The 23,567-nt window shown below is 46.8% G+C and overlaps 1 protein-coding gene and 1 long non-coding RNA gene across 19 annotated transcripts in view; one reads left to right on the forward strand and one right to left on the reverse strand.

The window, feature by feature from the left end:
- Window positions 1–600: 600 nt before the first annotated feature.
- KMT2D (lysine methyltransferase 2D) overlaps window positions 601–23,567 on the forward strand; it is a 107,206-nt gene continuing 84,239 nt past the window's right edge. For 4 of the 16 annotated variants that reach the window (XM_083727279.1, XM_083727284.1, XM_083727286.1 and 1 more), the window contains exons 1-4: window positions 1,906–3,135; window positions 18,407–18,471; window positions 21,487–21,619; window positions 22,500–22,717. In XM_083727279.1, coding sequence (XP_083583405.1) covers window positions 18,423–18,471; window positions 21,487–21,619; window positions 22,500–22,717 — 400 coding nt within the window. In that variant the 5' untranslated portion in view covers window positions 1,906–3,135; window positions 18,407–18,422. The other 12 variants (XM_083727287.1, XM_083727289.1, XM_083727281.1 and 9 more) reach the window with 12 other exon arrangements.
- Window positions 9,439–14,553, reverse strand: LOC310839307. Of its 3 annotated transcripts, none has more exons than XR_014561414.1 (3): window positions 14,119–14,553; window positions 12,991–14,076; window positions 9,439–9,705 (listed from the first exon to the last, which is right to left on the reverse strand). It is a non-coding gene; the product is annotated as an uncharacterized lncRNA (long non-coding RNA). The 3 variants fall into 3 exon arrangements; XR_014561415.1 differs by having other exon boundaries at window positions 12,991–13,239; window positions 14,009–14,553; XR_014561416.1 differs by having other exon boundaries at window positions 12,991–14,553.

A 23,567-nucleotide genomic window follows, 5' to 3' on the forward strand; every position in this document is an offset into this window, starting at 1 on the left:
GGGAGTTTTGGAGAATCCACTGAGCCCGAATGGCACACAGATAGCATCCCCAGCTGGCCTGTCCCCAGAAACACACCACACAAGCCAGCCACTGTTGACACCCATTATCAATATTCTGCCTATTCTCTTTATCAGGCAGTTCCATAAGAGAATGCAGTTTCTGTATTTTGAGTGGCGGGGACTTTTTGTAGGAGGGCTCTTATTAACGCAAAAAAGATGCCGTGAATAGGGAATTTGTGGCTGTACCTTTTTAGTTGTTGAGAGTCTTGGGATATGAAATATCCTAAAGAGCGCCCTAAAAACATCTTGTGACACTGAGATAAAACGCAGACAAATGCTCAAATGGTTCAGGATAGCAAGTGAAAGGAAGATCAGTACATTTTGGGGGGCTTAAATAAAATATTGGGGGGCCCAGGTAAGCTCCATCTCGTTAAATAATCGATCACATGACACTTGCCATTTGAATGACAATGCCCATCAACTTGGGGGGGCTGTCCCCCTCAAATATTTTATTGGCTCCTATGTTAGGGGAGATCCAGTTAACATCGAAAGCATCCCGCCTGCGCTAGCCGGCTACTTCACACCGGGAGAGTAAGCCCAGACAAACTCACCTGCTTTCAACAGCGGCAGCGACGAAAACCCCGAAATGGAAACTATATACAGTACATATATATTTAGATAGGGAACACTTTCCAAATACGAATCCAAAGGGATTATATAACCAGCTGCGCCAGTTTGTCGCATCTGTGCGACCGTGCAGGGAGAAAAACGGGCAGGAAGGAGGAATGCAAAGCGCTGCACGGGTTAGGGAGGTCGGGGAAGAAAATAAAAATTGCTTTCCTCCCGGAACAGGGAACGCGGGACGCGAGATGTTCCAGGTCAACCTGACACTTCGAATCAGCTTCACAGCCCAGGGAAGACCTTGCGGGGCAACCGGGGGTCAAAGCTGAGAAGGTGTGTATTAACCGATTCTGGTGAGTCATTTTGCAAGATTCCCAACAGGTCCGCTGGAATCGTGTTTCGGGGATCCGGGCGCGGAGTGGCGGTGGGGGAAAAGAGAGATCGGGGAGCTCGGTGCCGCTGGGGGGCGCAGCGGGACCTCACTTGAGCAAAGGTTACAGCGCGAGTCCTGAAGGCATGTGCCCGGGCGCGGGAGCGAGCGCCCCCTTCAGAGACCCACAAGAACCCTCCACCGCTCGCGCGCCCCGCTGAGAAAAGTGCTGTGCTGCCTTTTTTATTATTTTATTTTAAGGTATTTATTTTTTATTATTTGCTTCCCGGTCACCCCCATGCCGTGCAACGAGCGGAATCGCGGCTTCCTCTCCCCTTGCAAGGATTGCACCTGTCCCGCGATCCCTTGCACCCTCGCGGAGGGTGGGGAAGGAAGAGCCCTCTGAACCCGTCCCACGTGCTTTCGCAGCCACCCGGCCCGGGCACGGGAGGGTTAAAGTCGGCGAAGTGATCCGCAGCCGAGCGTGCGCTGAGGCTCCGTACGGGCGCATCTCTCACTTCCCCAAAAGCCATTGCTGCGTGCCCTTCCGCCATCGGGTTCCTAACACAAAATAAGTGCCCGCTCCCTCCTTTTTTTCCCCCTTTCCCTTCCTCCCCTCTTCCGTCCCCCCCGCCGTCTCGAGGCAAAGGCGAAGGGGTGGCTTCAGACCGGATCTCGCCCAGGATCCCCTCTGCCTTTTCCGAGGGGGAGAAGAGGCGTCCGGAGAGAAGGAAGGGGGACAAGTCCCTGACTCCGGGATCCCACCCTCCCCTCGCGCAGAAAGAGGAGGAGGGAGGGGGAGGTTAAGCAAACCCGGAGCTGGCCCAGCAGGACCTACTTTCCTCTCTGAAAATGGCTGCCTCGGTGAACACTTTCTGTTCCATTCCTTGAAGCCCTTCGTTGTGGGTGGGTGCGGGGGGGCGGAAGCCGAGCGGGGGGGTGTTAGAGACCAGCCAGCGATGCTGCTTCGGAGCCCCCTCCTCCTCTGAAGCTGAGGATTAGGGTGCAAACGGGGGGGAGAAGGGGAGAAGTTTAGCGGGGGGAAGAGAAAAGAAAGGAAGAGGAGAGAGCGAAACAGGAAAAGAAAGAGAGGAGGCCTGGAACAGAAGGTAGGGAGGAGGCTAACAGCGGGAGGGTTGAGGTGGTGGTGGTGGGGAGAGACGAGAAGACCCCTCCCCAGCCGAAACAAGGGTGTGTTGGTTGCAAGCCACCCTTCCGAGGGAGGCTGCGGCCGGGCGTGTTTAAGCTCTGTTCCGTGTAGCAAATAATAAGAAACGAGGATGGTGAGCTGAGGCTCCGGGTTAGTTTTAGTTGCGTGTGTCTTGCCGGGAAAGAGAATCTGCGCGGCGGGGGAGAGGCGAGGAAAAGTATGAACGTTCCATCGGGAGGGAAACTCTGAACGTTCTATTTCAGGCCCCCCCCCCCGTCCACTCTCCTCCATTCGCTCTCTTTCTCCCTCCCCCCACCCCCCGGGAGCCTTCAACGTTCCATCCGGCCTAGAAGTGAGTGTTCGAAACGTTCTGTTCGGGGCGCCTCCTGCTAAGAGCAAGGGGGTAAGCGGGAGGGTGCAAGGGGCGGGCAGGCGGTGGTGGTGGGGGGACGGGGGACCCCGAGAGAGAATCCCGGAGGCAGAAGTGAGCGAGGGGACGCGCCGGCAGAAAGGCCTTCTCCGTCGGATGCGGCTGCTTGAAGATCAAAGGCAAAACCGGAGCTCCCTTTGTGTGTCGTCCTAGGGATCTTGCTGCTTCGCTCTTCCCTTTGGGCTGATTTTGGAACCCTGAACTGCCGTGGTGGAAGGAAGCAAAGCTCACCCGTCCCCTACTCTCCAAAGGGGGCTGGGCAGTCTCTTTTTTCCTGAGTGGAGAGAGCCTCGGATATTGGAACTAGCATCCTTCCCAAACCTTTTTGTTTTGTTTTGTTTTGCTTGTTTTATCCCCCCTTCGCTCTCCGGGTGGCTGTAAATAAAAGTCCAGCAGAAATATATATCTATATATAGTTTTTTTTGTTTTGTTTTTTTAAAGGAAGGGAACAAATGCAAACCCTTCCTTTTCCTCCCTTCGTGATTTTTTGGATAATGATTTCTGCTATATCTTGCCGATGGATTTTGCCGGGTGAGGATTTCTGGATCGCCTTGTAGAAGAGAGGTAGGTGAGGACTCCCCATTTTCCTAGATCTAGAAAAAGGCAAGCGGAAGACAAGCTCTAATCTCCTGGCCTTTTTTGAATGTCAAATGTACTGAGGGTGCATTTATGTCGGAATTTTATGTGGCATTCTGGTGCATGAGAAATTCTGTTGTGTAAAAGCAGTTGGGCAAGGGAAGGCGGTGGAGGGCCGCTGGTAGCAAGCCTACTGAATACATTCCCCCCCACCCAAGAGCCTAGGCCTCTGTGTTTCTTTCGCCTTTATAAATTAGCGATTGGGAAGGGGGAAATGGTTTTCACATCCTTCCTGTTGGGAAGAACAGAGCTGCCTTAATTTTGGGTCAAAGGAGGACGTATTCATTTCTTTCCCTTGCCCTAAGAAACACAAGTATCTATTGGTATGTTTTGCACAATGATGGAATCCGCAGGGAACTGTATTTGTTTGGGACCAAATCTGACTTCTCTTCTTGAATTGTGCTAAAGGGGGATGGAGGGGGGGGAGTGTTTGTTAACAACTCATTAGAGCTTTGTCGTTATTACCCCCCTCCCTTTGCCAGCTTTCCTTCCCAAGCGTCCCCCATTCCCCCCCCCACTTACATTCAGTTTCACTTGGGATTAAAAGGCAGCTTTAATTTGGTAGATTGCAAGGAGAGACAACGTCACATTACAAATAGGTGTTTCTCTCGACAGGACTGTTGCATTGTGAGGTTTCTGGAAAATGGAGGGCTCTCTAAGGCCCCAGTCTGATTGCAAATGTTCCTTACACCAACACCCCCCTTTTAAAATGTAGGGGGCTTCTTTCTTTTGAATTAGGTTAGGGTACTGCATTCTCTCTCCTATAAACATACAAAGTGGCAAGGCCTACTTTGCCCAGAACGCAGCTTGCATGGGATTATGGAGGAGTCCAGAGGGATTTGCTGAGAGATTGGGGGGGGGGGGATGTTGAAGAGGAGAATTGTGTTGGCATATTCTCTCTCTCCCTGCCAGTGTTCTTCTAGGTCTAGGTGATAGCATGCTTGGAGACAAAGCTGGGATCGGGGGTGGGGTGGGCAGGGTTGGTGCTGGCCATGGCATCGCAAAACAACTCTTTTTTTAAGATGCTGAGATCCATATATGCAGTTGGCTGCTGTTGAGGAGCAATTGCAGAGGTGATCAGAATTTCCTGTTCTGTTATAAGGGGGCCTGGGGAGGGTGGCAGAGTCTGGCCGGTGAGTTTTGTCCCTCAGTGAAATACAGACACCTTCCTTCACCCTGTGGCTGTCAGAGAGGGGACTTTGTGGGCCACACCTGTTGCACACACTCTAAACCAGTTGCCTCTCCGAAGAAGAGCAGAACTTCTCATTTTCTTGACAGTGGGGAGAGACAGAGAGCAGCTGAATGGCAACTGGCTTTGCGGAGGGCAGTGATACATGTGTGGCCCCTTTCATGCACAGGTGGGCAACCTCAGGCCCTTCAGAGGCTGCTGAGACTGCGGCTCCCGTTTCCACTTCTGACCATGGGCCTTGCTGTCTGGCTCCAATGGGTTTGGGGAGTCCAGCAACATCTGGAGGGATGCCTCTCCCCCGCTCTGGTTTAATAAGACATTCCACATCAAAGGGCAAAGCTCACCTGCAGTGTGCTGCACGATCCAGATGGTGGTTTAAAATCCTGTTATTTACATTATTTAGTTACATAAATATATATATTTTCAGCGAAGACAGTGCTCCTACCCGGGATTGCTGGATCTTTGATCTTGCTGCACATATCTTGTTGCAGCAAACTCTGCAAAGGGTGTGTTTTTGCAGCTGTGGGAGATTTGCAGTTGTCACTGATATTTGGCTACCCAAATAATTACAGGACTTTCTTATTGTGTGATGTTGCCTCAAATGGTGATAATAGAACCAGAACTTCTTGCAAGGGGAAGGACTTCTGTGTTTGCATCAGTTGCACTTGGGACTTCCAAAATGAATTCCTCACACGCTTTAACCCTTATTGCTTAAGAAGCTCTTTATATCATTTGATTTCCTTGTGTAACTGCTGAGTTGTAATGATAATTGCAAGAAGAGATAAGAGATGGATTTGCCCCTATTGCCTCACTGTCAGCCACCAGCTTTCATTGAGGATCAAAAACAGCCGTAACCAAAGTGTCCAGTAAGACTCCTTGCCCTAAAACAAAAATATTTTTGAATTTCTCAAGAAAACCAGCAACTCCTACCTTATTTTTGTGACTACAGGCCTTGCCTCAATCCAGACCTGTTAAAGCTGTATGTATGCGTGTACACTAAAATCTAGGGTCCCCAAGATCAGCTGTTGAGGCAGAAAGTTTGAGCTGAAGCCTAAAGATCTTGTTGGTAAATGGTCACTGTTCTGTTAACCAGGCAAGAACTGATGAGCAGGATCCTAGTATCTCAACTTTACTGGGCCAATCCAGATGTTTCAGATTGCCTGGCAGTAGCAGGGCCTTGTGTTACTCTCCATTCCCACCTGTGCCTGTTGAGAGCGCCGAAGGCTAAGCGTTTGCAGATCTAGGTGGTTTGCTATGCCATGTATGTCTTACTTTCTGGTTCAAGCCCTGGGATCCCTGATTCATAGATCCCACCATGAGGGTTTTGTCTTTGTTCCAGGCCTCATCTGCTGGGTCTTTCAAACTTGGCCACTGCAAACACCTGTTGCCCCATTATAGAATTTTGCACAGATTACAGCAACCGTATATCCTCCCCCCCCCTTTAATGGGTTTTTAATTTATTTTGCTTTCCCCATTTTGTAAGTTTTGGCGGTGAGTGAGGGTGGTTTGCTTCTTCATCTTAATTGATTTCCGTGAGCCTATAGAATGGATTGCCCTTTTCATTTTATTTATTTAATTTTTTCCCAGATAAGGCAGAGGTAGATTTGACAAGGGACAAGAGCTGCTTGGCAAGGCTAAATAGGAAATTAGAATCGACACCCAGTGCTTTGTCCAGTGATGTGTTTTGCCTTTTTTTGGTCGGCAAAAGTGTACCATAGAAAGGGCTAGAGAGAACAAATGGATTTGGCTTGAGATTTGAGGAGATTCTAAATTCTGTTTTAGCACTTATTTTTCAGTGTGGCTAAATGGATTTGAGGGGAAGTTTTGGCCCCTCCAGTCAAAGTCCTAGCTTACATGGCCAGGGATTGGGGATGATGCGAGTTACAGTTCAACAATTACTGGAAGGCCACAGGTTCCCCACCAATGGGCTATGTCAGTGCTAAAACCAGCTAATAGTTGTGGCTTCTCATCTCTCCCTTTCCTATGGGGAGATGAAGGCAGGGGATTTCAGTTTTGTGTTGAAGATCTTGTCACCACGGTGTCACAGTTTCTAGTTTTCTGTAGTGATGGGGGCAAGGGGGGGAGCTGTGAGGTTTATACTAGCTGAAGTATGGAGTGTAGACGTGTTGGTGTCTAACTTTATTTGTAAAATGCCACAAATAAATAAATAAGCCAGGCTCCAATTGGCTTCTTAAACAAAGCTTACAGTTGCCAGAATGGAATACTGAGTTGCCATCTTTTGACCCCGATGGCTCGAACGTCGTATTTTTCAATAACGACTTTTTGGTTCCTGAAATTTTCTGATTGTGCAGATGCAATATAATGGACAGAATTCGACAGGGTGTGCTGCTAGTGTGTGAAAACGGTCAAGATCCAAGGACTCCCTCAGGCACGCACCTCCGGGTGAGCGAGACCTTCCTGGTGCCCAGGCATCTTTGCTTGGTCGCAAGTGGCCGATAAAGCAATTTAAATTTTTTAAAATGTATTTGCGTGGAGGCAAAAGCATAAGGCTTGGCACCTCAAGTGATGCTCGGGACAAAAGAGCGTTCCTTAAGTGGGGTGCCACCACTGTAGAGGCCATTTCTCTGATTACCACTCACCTCAAGAGGTTAGCTGTCCAGAGAAAAGCCTTTGGAGACAAATCTTGGGCAAGTTTTGTGTGGGAGTTGGCATTGTGTGTGAGCACTTTAAAAAACAACAATGTTTGCTTGTGATTTAACTCTAGATTTGATGCCCTAATCCGAACATCAAGGATCAGGAGTTGCACAGTCTTTGGTCTTCTTTAAACCACCTGGCTGGATTTCCAGACCAGTTTTTGTAGGGGAGTCTTTGGAGAAGCAGCAGGAGTATAATGCAGGAGGTTTTTGAACCTTTTTGAGTCCCTTGACCAACTACATTCTTTCTGTGGTACCCCTGTGGGGCTCAGGAGCCCCAGTCACCCCTTGCTCGCGGAGCCAGCAGCCCCTCACCCATTTTTGAACACCCTCCCATGTGGGTGCAGTGGCGTAGCGTGGGGGGTGCTGGGGGGGCCGGCCGCACCGGGCGCAACATCTGGGGGTTAGGGTTAGGGGGCGCAAATCCACGGGTTAGGGGGCGCAAATTACTTGCCTTGCCCCGGGTGCTGACAACCCACGCTACGCCACTGGTGGAGTGTTCCCTCAGCCTCCTCTCCTCTCTCCTGGCCAGCCCCAGAGGCACCATTCGCCTGCGGTGCTTGTAGCCAGGGCTGCTGCTGCAAAAAACAGCTGTGTAGGCCTTTGGGAGGCAGAGATACAAGAGGGCATCAGAGGAGGGAGGGGGGGAAAGAGGGATACAGGCCAGTGTTGCCTGTGACACCCCTGACCATCATTCAAGGCACCCCAGGGTTACAGCACACTGGTTGAAACCCCCTGGTGTAATGTAAAGCATGTGCATGGTTGAGTCTTGTGGGCTGTAGTTTGTGTATAGACTTGCGGTGCAGGGGACTCTCAGCAAAGAGATTTCTGAGTACAGTGGTACCTCGGATTACATATGCTTCAGGTTACAGACGCTTCAGGTTACAGACTCCGCTAACCCAGAAATAGTACCTCAGGTTAAGAACTTTGCTTCAGGATGAGAACAGAAATTGTGTTTGGGCAGCGCAGCGGCAGCTGGAGGCCCCATTAGCTAAAGTGATGGTTCAGGTTAAGAATGGACCTCCGGAATGAATTAAGTACTTAACCCGAGGTACCACTGTACCAGAACTGAAGAGAGCTCAACAGTCCTTCCACGCAAAGTTCCATTTTTGCTTATCCCAAGCTTTCTTAATTTCATTGGTCTAATACAGGTGTGTGTGTGTGTGTGTGTGTGTGTGTGTGTGGTCATATTTTTTTTTGAAATAGTTAAAAAACTGGGAGTTGGAAATCGTTGGCGATCTATTGCATGTCATTCTGTAGCTATTGCATGTCATCAATCTTACTGTTTGCCCGTTCCTGACACAAAGGCGTATGTGGCTGAGGCAGAGGTTTCTTCTTTTCCTCGTAGGCCTGAAAGACGTGACTTGCTTTTTTGCACTGTAATTTTTATTATCCTCCAGTCATAGATATGAATCCTAGATGCCCTTTGACATGGTGGCTCTGAGAACCATCACTGTGCCATACCCAATATCCCCATTTTTCTTCAAAGTCAATAAAAACTCCTGTCCTATTGTGAGGCTATATGAAAATACTTAATACTCTGTGCTGCTGAAAGGGACATACATAAGTCATTAAAAGATATATTTTCAGTCACATGCAGCGTTCAAAATTTGCCAGGCGTCTTTTGCACCTGGCTATCAGTGGCACTGTGGGTTAAACCACAGAGCCTAGGACTTGCCGATCAGAAGGTCGGCGGTTCGAATCCCCGCGACGGGGTGAGCTCCCATTGCTCAGTCCCAGCTCCTGCCCATCTAGCAGTTTGAAAGCACGTCAAAGTGCAAGTAGATAAATAGGTACCGCTCCGGCGGGAAGGTAAACGGCGTTTCCGTGTGCTGCTCTGGTTCGCCAGAAGCGGCTTAGTCATGCTGGCCACATGACCCGGAAGCTGTATGCTGGCTCCCTTGGCCAATAAAGCGAGATGAGCACCGCAACCCCAGAGTTGTTCACGACTGGACCTAATGGTCAGGGGTCCCTTTACCTTTACTATCGGCCACATGTGACCAAGAAGATGCCCAGGTGCCAGGATGCCATCGAACGCCTCTACCATCTGGAGGTGCATGTCTGGGGATCCTTGGATCTTGACTGTTTTCACACACTAGCAGTACATTCTGTAGAATTTTATTCATTATATTGTATCTGCACAATCGGAATGAATTTCAGGAACCAAAAAGTCCTATTGAAAAATACGACTTTTGAACCGTCTGGCCCCAAAATGGCAACTAGGTAAGGCATCCCGTTTTAGCGACTGTAACCCTTGTTTAAGGAGCCATTTGGCACCTAGCTTATATATCTGAGTTTCTAACACTGGTCGTGTGTTAAGGTCAACCCAACATCTTCGGTATGAAACAGATAAAGTGTTAAACATTGCAAATTGGCAGACTGCGTGCTTGAACAAACCCTGTTTTAATCCTTAAAGCAAGTTGTGATCTATAAAGGCCGCTTCACATATTGCATAAATGGTTTTCGTGTAGTCGGTCCACAACATACGTAGTTATGTTGTCACAGAAGATTGCTGAAACTCTTTCATCAGCGCCTTGATAATGCAATCCTGTGTGTTTCTGCTTGCAGGTATTTCTCATTGCATTCAATAGGCCTTGCTTCCAGTTTACAGTTGCAGCCTGAGTGCATTTGCTACTGTGTTGGCAAAAGTTGGCACTGCAGAAAGAACCAAGGCATATATAGATAGTTTTATTTGTATGCTCAAATGTTTAAATGTACCGTATTTTTCGCTCTATAAGACGCACAGACCACAAGATACACCTAGTTTTTGGAGGAGGAAAACAAGAAAAAAAAAATATTCTGAATCTCAGAAGCCAGAACAGCAAGAGGGATCGCTGCGCAGTGAAAGCAGCAATCCCTCTTGCTGTTCTGGCTTCTGGGATAGCTGTGCAGCCTGCATTCGCTCCATAAGACGCACACACATTTCCCCTTACTTTTTAGGAGGGAAAAAGTAAGTCTTATAGAGCAAAAAATACGGTATGTTCAAGCCTTTGCTCAAGGTGGCTTGCGGCATGAGAATAAAAATCACCTAACTACAAATGTAACAATATTATTAAATGTAACAAAATTATTAAAAATCAATAAATAAAACATGAAAAGTATATAGCCAAATTAAACAATTTCCACATAAATCATACTAAGATCTAAAATAAAGATACAAAGATTAGTATCAATTACAGCAGCAGCAACACCCAGCCTAAGAGTCTGTTCCGCAACCTCAGATTTTGTAGCTGGAGTCAGTCCGGGCCCCGGCTTCCCAGGCCAGGTGGGGAAAGGCCTGCAAGGCGGGGAGCAGGTCTTCCAGGACTCGCAACCAAGATAAGTTTACTTGTTACTAGCAGCGTTGAAGCTGTTGGTCAGTTAGATTAATTTATTTAAGAGCTTTGGATCGGTCAAAAAGTGACCCCTAATTAATCATCCATCAGATTATTAGAAATGGTTTAATTATTTTTAATGCAAGGACCTCACCAAAATGTAAGGAGGGAACGCTTCCTCTTTCAAAGATGGTTTGTGATGTGGTACGTCAACATGTTTGCGTCATCCATAAAATGATGGAAAAATTATTTTTTTCCCCAGGACGAGTTTATATTTATTCAAGGATACGAAGGTGTGTTTTATTAAGAAGCATCTATTTCCATCAGCTAAAGACTTCTTTAACTGTGTGGTGGCCTTCCTAGAAGCTATTTTAGGCTATGGAGGTTTTGTGCAAAAGACAGCTCCAGTATTGCAGTTTACAGTCTAAGAAGCGAGGCAGGTCCAGGCTGGGGGGGGGGGGGCAAAACAGGCATTTTTTCTCTTTTCCCCCCTTCCATTAAACTTGGCAAGGGGAAGGCTGGATCTTTGGGGTTGAGGTTCCCAGGAGGGGCAGGTTTTGTGTATCCTTCTTCTCTTCCCTGTGCTTTGGGGAAGTTTTCCTCTGTGTCATTCCCACATGGGTAAGAATTAAGCTTCCCCTTTTGGAAAATGTCGCTGTCTGCCTTCTTTAATGGAAGATCTGAACCTGGATTTTGGGAACAAGGCTTAAGTAATTTTGAGAAGCATCATCCTATATAAGCACCCCCACAAAGGTTGCCTTACACCCGATCTATCCATTTCCCCATCTAACCCAGCAGTGCATACTCTGACTGACAGCAGCACTTCAAGATCTCAGGCACATGGCCCTTCGCAGTGAATGCTCTCTTTATCTTTTCAGCAAGGGGTGCCCAAGGATTGACTCTGGGCAATGCAAGTCCTCTATCATTGAGTCATGATCCCTCCTCTGTTTGTTAGCAAAACACCCTGCTAGAAATTTCGTTGCTAAATTCTGTGCCAACAATGGCCTTTGGAAGTCAGACTGTGCTCACAGGCCACATTCACACCATCTATTTAAAGTGCTGTGGTATCACCTTATAAACAGTCACTGCTTCCCCCAAAGAATTCTGGGAGCTGTCGTTTGTTAAGGGTGCTGAGAGCTGTTGGCAGACTCCCGTTGCCCATCAAAAAGAGTTCCCATAGTTCCTTGGGAAGAGGGGATTGATGGTTAAACCACCCTGGGAATTGTAGCTCTAGGAGGAGAATAGGGGTCTCCTAAGAACTCTGAGCACCTTTAACAAACTACAGCTCCTAGAATTCTTTGGGGAAGAATTGCAATGATAAAGATGAGTGTGTTACCGAAGATGCTGTTTTTGTTTCAAACAATTCCGATAATCAAAGGGGCGGCAATATTTAAAGAGTGGCAAAGAGCAAGGTGTATCTGGCAGGGTAAGAAGCCGAGAATAAAATTCAAGTTATTGACTGATGCGAAAGATAGAGGAGGCTTCGCCCTGCCAGACCTGAAATGATATTAGGAACATTTAAAGTGGTATCATAGCACTTTAAATGTGTAGTGCTAATGTGCTCATTGTTTTCTGGTGGTTCTAAGAGATGCTTTGATTCAGGCAATGAATGTATGGTGTAGGGCAGTCTATTATTATTATTATTATTATTATTATTATTATTATTATTATTATACCACCCTATACCCAGAGGTTTCAGGGCGGTTCACAGAAAAGATCAACATAAAAACCACAATATATATAATCAAAATAAAAACAACAACCCAATAACAGCCCCCACTACTGTTGTCGGGTGATCGCTCCCTGCACCCTTGTGGTGTAAGCTCTCTCTAAGTCTTTTGGATGTGCTCTGCTGTTCTTGGAGATGTTAGTAGACAAGATGGCGATTCAGGTAGGTAGAGCTTTGAATTTTATAGGCTGAATTCGGTATCTTATATTCTGCCCCAAAGAATATACTAAGGATATATAGATATAGCAAGGATTAGGAGTCTATTGCATTCCAGGTATTGCTGGACTACAAATCCCATCATCTCAGCCATGCTTGGCTGAGGGGAGGTGGAATGCAGCATCTAGAAAACCACACAAGTCCTCCCTTTCTGAGCTATAGAGAGACACTGCACTGATTTTTAAATACGGTCGTACCTTGGTTCTTGAACATAATGCGTTCTGGGAGTCCACTCAACTCCTGAAACCATTCAAAAACCAAAGTGTGTCTACCGATTGGCTGCAGGAGTATCCTGCAGCCAATCAGAAGCTGCGGAAGTCGCGCCGGATTTTCAGTTTCTGAAAACCATTCAAAAACCGTAAACTTCGCTTCTGTGTTTTGATCGTTTGGGAGCCGATTTGTTTGGGAGTCCAGGCGTTTGAGATCCAAGGTACTACCGTAAAGGAATCAAAGGTATTACATTGAGGCTGAAGTCCTCACACATTACCTGGGAGGAAGCTGCCTAGACACAGTGGGAGTTGCTTCCAAATCAACCTGTATGGGATTGTGCTGTGTGTAGCTCAACCTTGAGAGAGTGAAGAAAACTTGAATTCAAGAAGACTTTTTGATGTTTTATGGAACCTTTGATTCCGGAACAGAACCCGGTCCTGGTTCCCGTTAACTTCCTTTGCTCCAACTTACCGTGTCCTTGAACGGGTTGTGATCCCAAAGAGAATCCGGTTTTCTGCCATCTGATGGAAGGACAGACATTGCTAGCGGAGGAGTTTCTGGGCAGAAGTGAGCAATAGTCTTTCGTTCTTCAGGCAAAGCAATGATATGTCTTATCAGCAGGGATGCCATATTTTGAAGAGCGAAAAAAAGAGGATGTTGCGATGACTCTCATTTTAAATCCCCCTACTATATGTAGGCTGTAGAAGCTGTGATATATTGCTGAGGGTGGGGGGCAAGAGAAGAGAAGAGGAAAGCAAGTCTTCAACCACCAATTATGTCTATGTCTCATCCAGGAAGTATAGCCAGAAGCATTTTGTCAAATTAAAAAAACCCACCCAGACAGAAATTTTACCCCTGAAAAAGAGGATGTGTCCTGGGAAAAGAGGACACATGACAAGCCTGGTTCGCTGAAATTTAGGCTCTCCCTTTTCTGTTATACCGTTAAACACCAAAGAGAATGTGAATGAGTCAATAAAGGCAGTGATCTTCATTCCTTTCCGACCTGGGATCCACCATTAACCCCAAGCGCCAATATTCACAATACAGTGGTACCTCGGGTTACATACTTAATTCGTTCTGGAGGTCCGTTCTTAACCTGAAGCACCACTTTAGCTAATAGGGCCTCCTGCTGCCGCTGCACTGCCGGAGCACGATTTCTGTTCTCATCCTGAAGCAAAGTTATTAACCCAAGGTACTATTTCTGGGTTAGCGGAGTCTGTAACCTGAAGCATATGTAACCTGAGGTACCACTGTATGTTTAACCATGTGCCAGTGTTTTGCCCCATGTGTCTATCTTTAGGTCTCGTTCTCTCCCACCCCCCATTTTCTCTTGAATTTGAAAAAGCAAAAGGCGTTATTGGCGTGGCCCACTTTTGTGTGGAGTGTTCCTCAGATTGTGGGTCATAACCACCAGCTGAAGTCCAATGGCTTGGCTCCTGTACACAAGGGGGATATCCTTTGGTTATAAAAGAATGTAGCATTCCCTAACCTGGTTCCCTCTTTGGGTCTCAGAGGTTGACTGGTGCGTGGGGCAGTTCTGGACACCTGTCCTGCCTGCTGAGCATACCAGGAGGGGCAGGTGAGTTTGCCTACTGACACGCCACTGATGTGAGCCCAGCTGCACGATGCCACAGATTCCAACTTTCTCCAGCCCCAGCGATGAGGAGTTTTAGTGCAACATCTCTGGGGTTGGGTCCAAATTGGGGAAGTCTAGGATAATGCGTCCACCTGCACACCCGCTTGCTAGTTTGCTAGGGCTCAGAAGTCTCACAATGCAAGTGAGAATATCTTGTGCGAATTCACAAGGTGAAACTGAGAAATCCACCTTGACAGGGAGAGCCAACATATTCTAGATTGATGGAGGGCAGCTCTTGGGCTTGGGCAGGGGAAAAGATGGATGCCTTCTTAAAGGGTTAAAAGACTTCTCTCCAGGGAAGGGGACTACCATTTGCAGGAGACAGAGGTTCCGCAGACGCTATGGCAACAGGTTCCAGCCACCAGGGAGCAGACATCTTCTGAAGGGGAGGCCAGAAAGTGAGGAGCACTGTCAGTTGGGTCAGAAAGTTGGAAGTGGTGCAATTTGGTCAGGAGAAAGAGGAGACACAGTCTGGCCTCCTCTTCTCCGCTGGAAGTGGGGTGGCCTAGCTGGAAGCAAATGAAGGTTTTGGAGTCTCCCTCGTTCCTGGACTGAAAAGTAAAGATTTGGAGAAAGTCACCTTCTTCCCTCCAGAATGACTTTAAGCAGGAGCTCCTAAATGCATATTCCATAGTGAGCCCCTTTGGGTGTCTTGTTCTAACTCGGCAATAGGCCACCCCCAAAACAGAGGAACGGGAGGCTTAGTTGAGGAGGAGCACCCAGAGTCCTGAACCTTAGGCCTGGCCCTTCCTTTAATCACCTTTGCTTAACTTCTGGCCCAAAACGCCACTTTTGGATTTGTCGCGTGGCCTCCTTTTTGGTGGGTGGTTCCGGATGCAGTCCCTGGTTCTCCTGGGAGCTTGTTGTCTTGTGGCTACTTTCATGCGTCCCTATTTTCTCTTTTGAACCTGGCAGATTATAGAGAGGCCTTTTCTCAGACATCTTACTAGATGTTTGCTGTTGCCACAGCTGCTTTCTACCCCTCTGAATGTTTTGAGTGAGGTCAGTCTGTGTAAATGTCAGTGGACCTCTTCCTGCTTTACAGGATGATGATGACAATGACGATGATATTTCTATGCCACCCATCTGACTGGGTTCCCCCAGCCACCCTGGGCGGCTCCCAACAGAATATTAAGAACACAACAAAACATCAGACAATAAAAACTTCCCTATACAGGGCTGCCTTCACATGTCTCTTAAAAGACATATGTTTATTTCCTTGACATCTGATGGGGTTGCATGGGTTGGGTGCCACTACTGAGAAGGCCCTAGGCCTGGTTCCCTGCAACCTCGCTTCTTGCCATGAGGGAACCACCAGATGTCCAGGCTGCCCCAGATAATTCTTTGATGACTTATTCCACTTAGGGAGTGAGTAAAGTACAGTGGTACCTCGGGATAAGTACTTAATTCGTTCTGGAGGTCCATTCTTAACCTGAAGCACCACTTTAGCTAATGGGGCCTCCTGCTGCTGCCACGCCCCCGGAGCACGATTTCTGTTCTCATCCTGAAGCAAAGTTCTTAACCCGAGGTAATATTTCTGGGTTAGCGGAGTCTGTAACCTGAAGCGTCTGTAACCTGAAGCGTATGTAACCCGAGGTACCACTGTATTCAGTAAAGCTCCGTGTGATCTGGGGTGTGTGTGGTACTTAATTTTGAGGGGAGTAACGAATTTGGATTCTGCATGAATTCAGTGGGGCTATTTTTACTACATATTGGGGGAGTGTATGTGACGCTTTGGAGAATCCTTTACACTGTAAGAAACACTGGGTTTTCTTGGTTGCCCCAAAATAACTTTGGGCTGGGCCCGTCAAGGACAGCGGTGAAACCCGTTAAGGGTTTTGCCAAGGAATCAGGTGGGGAGGCCTCACGGGAGGCCTCAAATGTCACATGGTTGCAATAATTTAGAAGGCCATTTCTAAATGGAATTGCAGAATGATATCTGAAGGCCATTGGCAACCAAAGAGATGCAAGTGTGCCCACCAGTGCCCCCTTCACACACGCCCCCCCCCCCGAAAATATATTTTGATTGGATAAGATTCTTGTTGCTTACAGAGTTTGGATTTGGTAAATCCAGAGGTTCTGTCTGTCGCTGTTCATCGGAAGAGACTAGGTACTGAAAAACCTGAATTAATGGAGCGTTTCTGTGTCACTATTGATGTGCGATCAGATTCCCCACCCCCCTTTAAAGTGCTCCGTGTGACCTTTAATATTGCCAGCATTTGCACAGACTGCTCTTCGCTTTTGCTTCCTGTGTTTCCGTGGGGCGAGAACTCTGGTTTGTTTTTAAAAACGGGGTTGGGTGGTTTTGCAGTTACTTTTAGTACTGTTGCTGGTTTGGGAAATTGAATCTTGGCTTTGTTTTGGATTTATTCAATGCCGCTGTAGTGAAATTTTGGAGTGACGGCCACAGGATTGAAAAGAGATGCAAAATCTCTGCTCCCTTAAAACCCCATAGCCTTCAAAACCCACTTGCACAGGTGGTGATCTAGACATGTATTTACATCGCTCGAGGTTTCTGTATCTTCTGTGTTGGTTGTGCAACATGGAGCAATTGCACCTTTGTACAAGGGGCTTGTGAGATCTGGTTTTATGGTCATAGCTTTTGAATTAATGAGCGGGGGAGGGAAGCATTTCCATGTCAACAAGGCCAGGCCTCTCATCACTAGACCTTAAAATTTATTTTCTTTTCTGCTTGGGCTGGAAGAAAGCTAAACACTGGAATTACAAAGTTGTTAAATTCCTGTTAACATTTGACAGTAAAGAGATAAAATACCCTGTGCGCCATAGAGCTGGGTGTTTTTGCTAGGATAATGCTTATTACAGTTTAATTTTAGACGCCTTTTTGCAGAGGCTTCAAGGAGTCGAAGTGTGTTAAGAAATTGGGAAGCAAATTGTCGAAGTATTTAGAGCCTGACATCATTTTCAGTTAACTGGAGATGTTAACCATCGTTAGGGTGTCCCAAATCTTAAAACACCATCCTGTGATATTGGGGTGGAGGTGTTTTATTTTTCCAGTGTATTTGAAATAAAGCTGCTGTTAAATTAATCAAATATATTCAAATTGGGTGGGGGCGGGAGGAAGAGAGAGAGAGGTGCTCTAACAATATTGTTAGAGGTTCCAAAGGGATGGAATATCCTTTGATATATGTGATTTGTACCCACTGCCTTTTGTGTTTTACAGCAAGCTCCACTGCCCCAATTATTGGGGGGGGGGGGGAGGAGAGAGAGAGAGAGTTCACTGTGCCACAATTTCCCCAGTGTAACTTAGAATAGTCTGAGGATTTCCTACAGCTCCGGACCCCGATGCTCTTCGGTTAGGCAGAAGCCATTTTACCTATTCCCATTTGTTGGAAAAATGAGAGAGTTCTTGGAAATGGGAGTTTGGGGGCGGGGTAGAGAGAAGCAGGCTTGCTTGTTTTTACGTTACCTGAGCTTAATTGGGGGGGGGGGGATAGTTGCATTTATTACAATCTGGAGAAAGTTGTTTTTCCCATTTTATTCCTAATGTTGGCCCTCTTTGATGCATAGTGAAGTTTAGCAGTGTGCAAGCAGAAATTCTTAGGATGCTATTGATCTGGGCATCTAGTAGGTCACTGCCCTCCTCCTCTCCTGGCTCTTGCACAGCCTCTTCTGCCTGCCTCCATCCCTCCCAGAGCCCCAGTGCTTGCCTCCAAGAGCCATTGATTCAGGAAGAGGAGTAGATCTTACAAAACAAGTGCATGTAAATGCAGATTCTGTGCCTTGAGTGCAGAACCTGGTGTGTGTCAACATGTGAAGTTTTCCTTTCTTTCATTTGTTGGGCTTTCAGTCTCGTCTTAAATGCATTTGTTGTTTCCCCATGTTTAACAGTTTTTAATGATCTTATGTGTACAGTCGTACCTTGGTTCTTGAACGGAATCCGTTCTGGAAGTTCGTTTGACTTCCGAAAATGTTCAAAAATCAAGGCGCGGCTTCCGATTGGCTGCAGGAGCTTCCTGTACTCAAGCGGAAGCTGCGTCAGATGTTGGGCTTCCATAAAAGTTCGCAAACTGGAACACTTCCGAGTTTGCGGCGTTCGAGATCCAAGGTACAACTGTACATCGCTTTGAGATGGTGGTTTGGAAGGTGGTTAATAAATTGATAGTAACAGTAAATAATGGGGCTTGACCACAACATGGCTTATGTGGCACCGTTTAAACCCTAGTGAGAGGCTAAGAAGAAAACAGGGCTGGGGAGAAGGAAGTTTCCTGAACTGTTTTCCTTCTTGCCTAGGTCTCTTGGATACAGGATGGATGATCAGAAGCCACCTGGTGAGGACAAAGACTCTGACACACCAGGTAGGTGCCTCAGTTTGGCGTCTGTTGATGAGTAGTTTGCCTCCACAAGAGGTTCAGATTCTGTGGTCACGAGAGAGGAGAGATCTCCAGAGCTCTCCTCTGCTTTCAAGAACACAGCCTTCCAACCTACCCAAGTGACGCTGACAGAACACCCCCCACATACACTAAGTAAAAGAATGTGTTTTATCACACCTCCCTCTCCTTCCTGTCTTTCCCCCTAACCTTACACAGTGGTACCTCAGTTCTTGAACGTCTCCGTTGACTAATATTTTGGTTTTCGAGTGCCGTAAACCTGGAAATAAATGCTTCAGTTTTCAAACACTTTTCGGAAGACAGACATGCCGCGCGGCTTCCGTTTTGAGTTTTCCGTATTGGGTTTTCCGTTTTCGAACTTGAATGGTCTTCCAGAACGGATTACATTTGGAAACAGAGGTACCACTGTACTGCATGCAACGCTAATGTCTCACAACAAATGTAATTGATCTGTATAAAACACAACCTGAACAAAAGAGACAATGGAAGTGCATTTGTAAACCATGAAAATCTTTAATAAAAATTACTTAATTTTTTTAAAAAGTCTTTATTCCAGCAAGCATTTTCACCAAAGCCTGGTTTTATAGTTTTCATCCAATTTTTATCTTTTCTGTCTTTTTATTTCTTGATAGATAAATTGTTTAAATGAATGAGGAAAGGTAAAGATAAAGGACCCCTGGGTGGTGCTGTGGTCTAAATCACTGAGCCTCTAGGGCTTGCCGATCGGAAGGTCAGTGGTTCAAATCCCTGCAACAGGGTGAGCCCCCGTTGCTCTGCCCCAGCTCCTGCCAACCTAGCAGTTTGAAAGTACACCAGTGCAAGTAGATAATTAGGTACCGCTGTGGCGGAAAGGTAAACGGCGTTTCCGTGCACTCTGGTTTCCGTCGCGGTGTTCCATTGCACCAGAAGCGGTTTAGTCATGCTGGCCACATGACCCGGAAAGCTGTCTGTGGGCAAACGCCGCCTCCCTCAACCTGAAAGCGAGATGAGTGCCGCAACCCCATAGTCGCCTTTGACTGGACTTAACCGTCCAGGGGTCCTTTACCTTTTTACAAGAGAAAAGGCCAACTCAAATAATAAAAGAGTTTTTGTCAGAAACCAAGGATTGGCCATTTTCATATTTTTAAGGAAATGTAACACCAAAAAAAGAAGAAAAAGAATACAGCCTTCCAGAATTAAACACAACAGAGTGGTAGTTTTTCTTGCCTTTGCAGTCTAGGGAGGAACTATGGGTGACACAGAATATTGGGCTGCCGTTGAACACAGGAGCAGTGTGCTGAGTTCCCTCTCCGATGTGCAGTTTTGCTGGCTGTGCGCCTTGACATCATGGCAGTGTGCGATAATCCCACCTCTGTCGGCCATCATTGACTGCACTCTAGGGAGGCCACGAATCACCCCTTGTAGCCACATCAGAACACATTGGAGTAGATGCTATGCATGGGAGAACTCAACATGCGGCCGTCTTTTTGTGTGTGTCGCAAACCAATGTTTTCATTTGTTTAGCAACTTGCAAATCTTGTTAACCTGAGAGATTGACGTTAAAATGACGGATGAGCGTCAGAGCGGAAGACTACCTACATTCTGCTCTCTCCCAAATAGAAATAAAACCAGCATCAACAGAAATATAAATATACGCGTTATGAAATAGTGTTGCGTTTTAAAGTACACGTCATCCATCTGTATCTATGTAGGCTTGGTAAAGCAAATAAAAAATCAGCAGGAGCCTTAAAAACAGTAGAGTCAATGCGCCTGCCTAATCTCAATCAGCAGGGAATTCCAGAGTGAGGAAATATGAAATATTGCCTTTGTGCAAGTATGGAAAAAACATTACGTGGCATTTTGCAAAAGTGCCAGCTCTGCAGGTTGAAGCTGTCAGGTGAACATATTATGGTAAACTGGTCTTGAGCTGGGTCTCATTTCTGTCAGCGGTATCAGTATTGGTGTCAAACTTTTATTTTAGTCACAGACCAGCGTAAAATAAAACATGCAGATAAACGGAACACATAAGACTTAAAACAGGCAAGGGATAAAAACTAGTAGGTGGTTATATCTAAAGGTAAAGAGACCTCTGACCATTAGGTCCAGTCGTGGCCGACTCTGGGGTTGCGGTGCTCATCTCACTTTATTGGCTGAGGGAGCCGGCGTACAGCTTCCGGATCATGTGGCCAGCATGACTAAGCCGCTTCTGGCAAACCAGAGCAGCGCACGGAAATGCTGTTTACCTTCCCGCCAGAGCAGTACCTATTTATCTACTTGCAATTTGACGTGCTTTCGAACTGCTAGGTTGGCAGGAGCAGGGACTGAGCAACGGGAGCTCACCCCGTTGCAGGGATTCGAACTGCCAACCTTCTGATCGGCAAGTCCTAGGCTCTGGTTTAACCCACAGCACCACCTGCATCCCATATATAACTTAAAAAGATAGAAACAAGGACAAACGGTTAAAAGCGACTTTAAAGGAGGGAGCATGAAGGAGCACGGGTCTTGCATTTTGGGCCTACCATCCTTCGACGAATATCCATAATAGCAGCACAAAATCTAGTAACTGAGTATGTAACATCTGGGTTTTCATCTTGAAGTAGCAGGGAGACATTAAGTTGTTCTGTGCGACCTGGAAATTTATGTTAGTGTAGGCAAGATGAACTTAGCTCGTATATCTGTATGGTACTGGCAGTGAAAAAAGGCATGTTCCATCGCTTCTCAGCCTTTTGGCTAAGATCAAGCGTAGCATCTATTCCTGTCAGCAATTGTGCTTGATAATGCATATATTCCCCCTAGACACATGAAGGTCTGTGGTGGGGTGGGGCGGGACCCAGAAAAATGTGGAGGGAGGGGAGATTTCCTCCCCCCCCAATCATTTCCCCCCTCGAGCCTTCATCTCTCGTATCACTCCTCTGTGAAGTCCTCAGTTTGGGCAGGGAAAGTGACACGAGCGATGCACTTCCTACCCGGTTGCCCGGCTTTTTACAAAATACCCTCTTTCAGCAGCAGATGGAATTGTGTCCTTGGAGGAGCAGGGCAGCGTGGAAGCTGATCCTTTGAAGCCACCAGAAGAAGGCCCTGCAAAAGAGGCATTGGAAGAAGTGGAAGCGAAAGCAGGGCCACCCCCGACCTGCAGGTGGGAGACCTTCGGCGGTGTTTCCCCCCCCCTTCCTTCACTTGGAGCTCTTTTCTTCTGAATGGGGAGGCTCTCGAGGGTTCAAGGTTAACAAACCGTAGTAGGAGAATCCGGGGAAGAATTTGAAGGGGAATCCGGAGCCTTTGCTTGGCATCGGATGGGCACAGAGCATAGCTGTCAACCGTCCCTTATTTGGCGGGAAAGTCCTTTATCCCAGCGCCGTGTCCCGCTGCTGTCCCTTATTGATGATGTCCCTTAAATTTCCCGGGTTTCAAAGGAAGCAGCTCCTCTCCTTCCCTCCCTGCCGGCCAGGGAGGAGGGAGGCTCCAACTGTGTTGCTTGGCTGCGTTGCTCACCCAATAAGGAGTCTAAGCATGACTGGGGGGTGGAGCTTGCATGCCTTGTGCCGATCAAATCGGCCGTGTTGCCTGGGGACTTGCCTTTGCTCAGTGCTTCCCAGCGGAGAGGTGACGGTGATTTTCCATTCTGCATCCCCTTTGCCGGGTTGCTGCGCTGTGGGAACCACTGCTTGAGGCTTCGTTTGGCTGTTGGCTGGGCTTTCTGCCTTTGGTTCGGAGGGTCTCAGAAGTCGAACATACCTGTGCTGGGAAAATCCCTTATTATGGCTGCTGAGCCCTTATTTTCGAGGCTGCTGGTCCCTTATTTTCAAATCTGTAAGTTGACAGCTATGGTACAGATAGTCCATCATGGATGCCCAAATGGGACTGGAGGACAAGAAGGCCTGGATCCTGCATGCTTCCAGATCAAAGTGGCCCCTTGTGATATTTTGGGTGGGAGCACCCTTGCGGGTTGGAAGGGGGCAGATTTTCCTTGCAACGGTGAGCACATTCTCATCTCCTCCTTCCTCCCACCCTCCCAGCTCCCCACCCAAGCGCTGCGCATTCTGCAACTGCAGCAAGTGGAGCCTTCACGGGCAGCGAGAGCTGTTGCGCTTTGATCCGGCGCCTGGCTGGGCGGATGAGCTTTCGGAGCCGCAGGAAGGGAAGCAGCCTGGCTCGGCAGAGGCTGGAGGCGACGACCTGACCCTGATTGGCTTTGCGGATGGTGTGGCAGTGCGAGAGGTGTTTGAGCCAACAGGTGAGCCCAGGAGGTGCTGAGGAACCTGGGCCTAGCCTGGCACCCCTCCACCTTACCCCAGCGCCATTATGCCCTTGACAAAGCTCCCTTTCCTGATGTCTCTGTGCAGCCTAGAAATCTTATTTTTATATAAAGAAAATCTTTATTAATTTTCACATAGACAAATATACATTACATATAATACAAAAGACGATACAAATGAATAAAAACAATAAAGTAAAAAAAGAAAAACATAATCAAACACAGTATATTACGCTTAAATAACAAATTAAAATATGTAACTTCCAATAATTCTCATTATACTAATGTTATCTGTATTCCTTGCACAGATTCATATTATTTTATTTTGTATATAGATATATAATCCACTGTTATGTTTTGAATAATTCTTGGTTATCGGTATCACTCTATTTCTGCAAGTATCTTATTCATACAGTACATTTTTAAGTATTCTTTATATATTTTCTATTCCCTAAATACCTTTTGGTTTGGCATTCCTCTAAGTTTCCCAGTCAATTTTGCTAGTTGCAGGTATTCTATCATAAGAATTTGCCACTCTGTGATCGTTGGTAAGGTTTCGTTTTTCCAATTTCTTGCCACTATTATTCTGGCTGCTGTAACTGCGTACATAAACAATGGTCTTATATATTTTTTTATTTCCATTGGTAGTATTCCTAATAGAAAAATTTCTGGTTTTTTAGAAATGTAAATTTGAATACATTTTTAAATTCACTGTAAATGTTGTTCCAAAATTCACAGATATCTTAAAAGCTGGTTTGCTTCTGATTTAGCAATACATCCCTCTTTCTTTTTTATCAGGAGGGCTTAGGTTAGAGTAAATCGGGAGGGT

Source organism: Podarcis gaigeae, assembly GCF_964106915.1.
Source record: "Podarcis gaigeae genome assembly, chromosome: 2".
Taxonomy (NCBI): Eukaryota; Metazoa; Chordata; class Lepidosauria; order Squamata; family Lacertidae; genus Podarcis; species Podarcis gaigeae.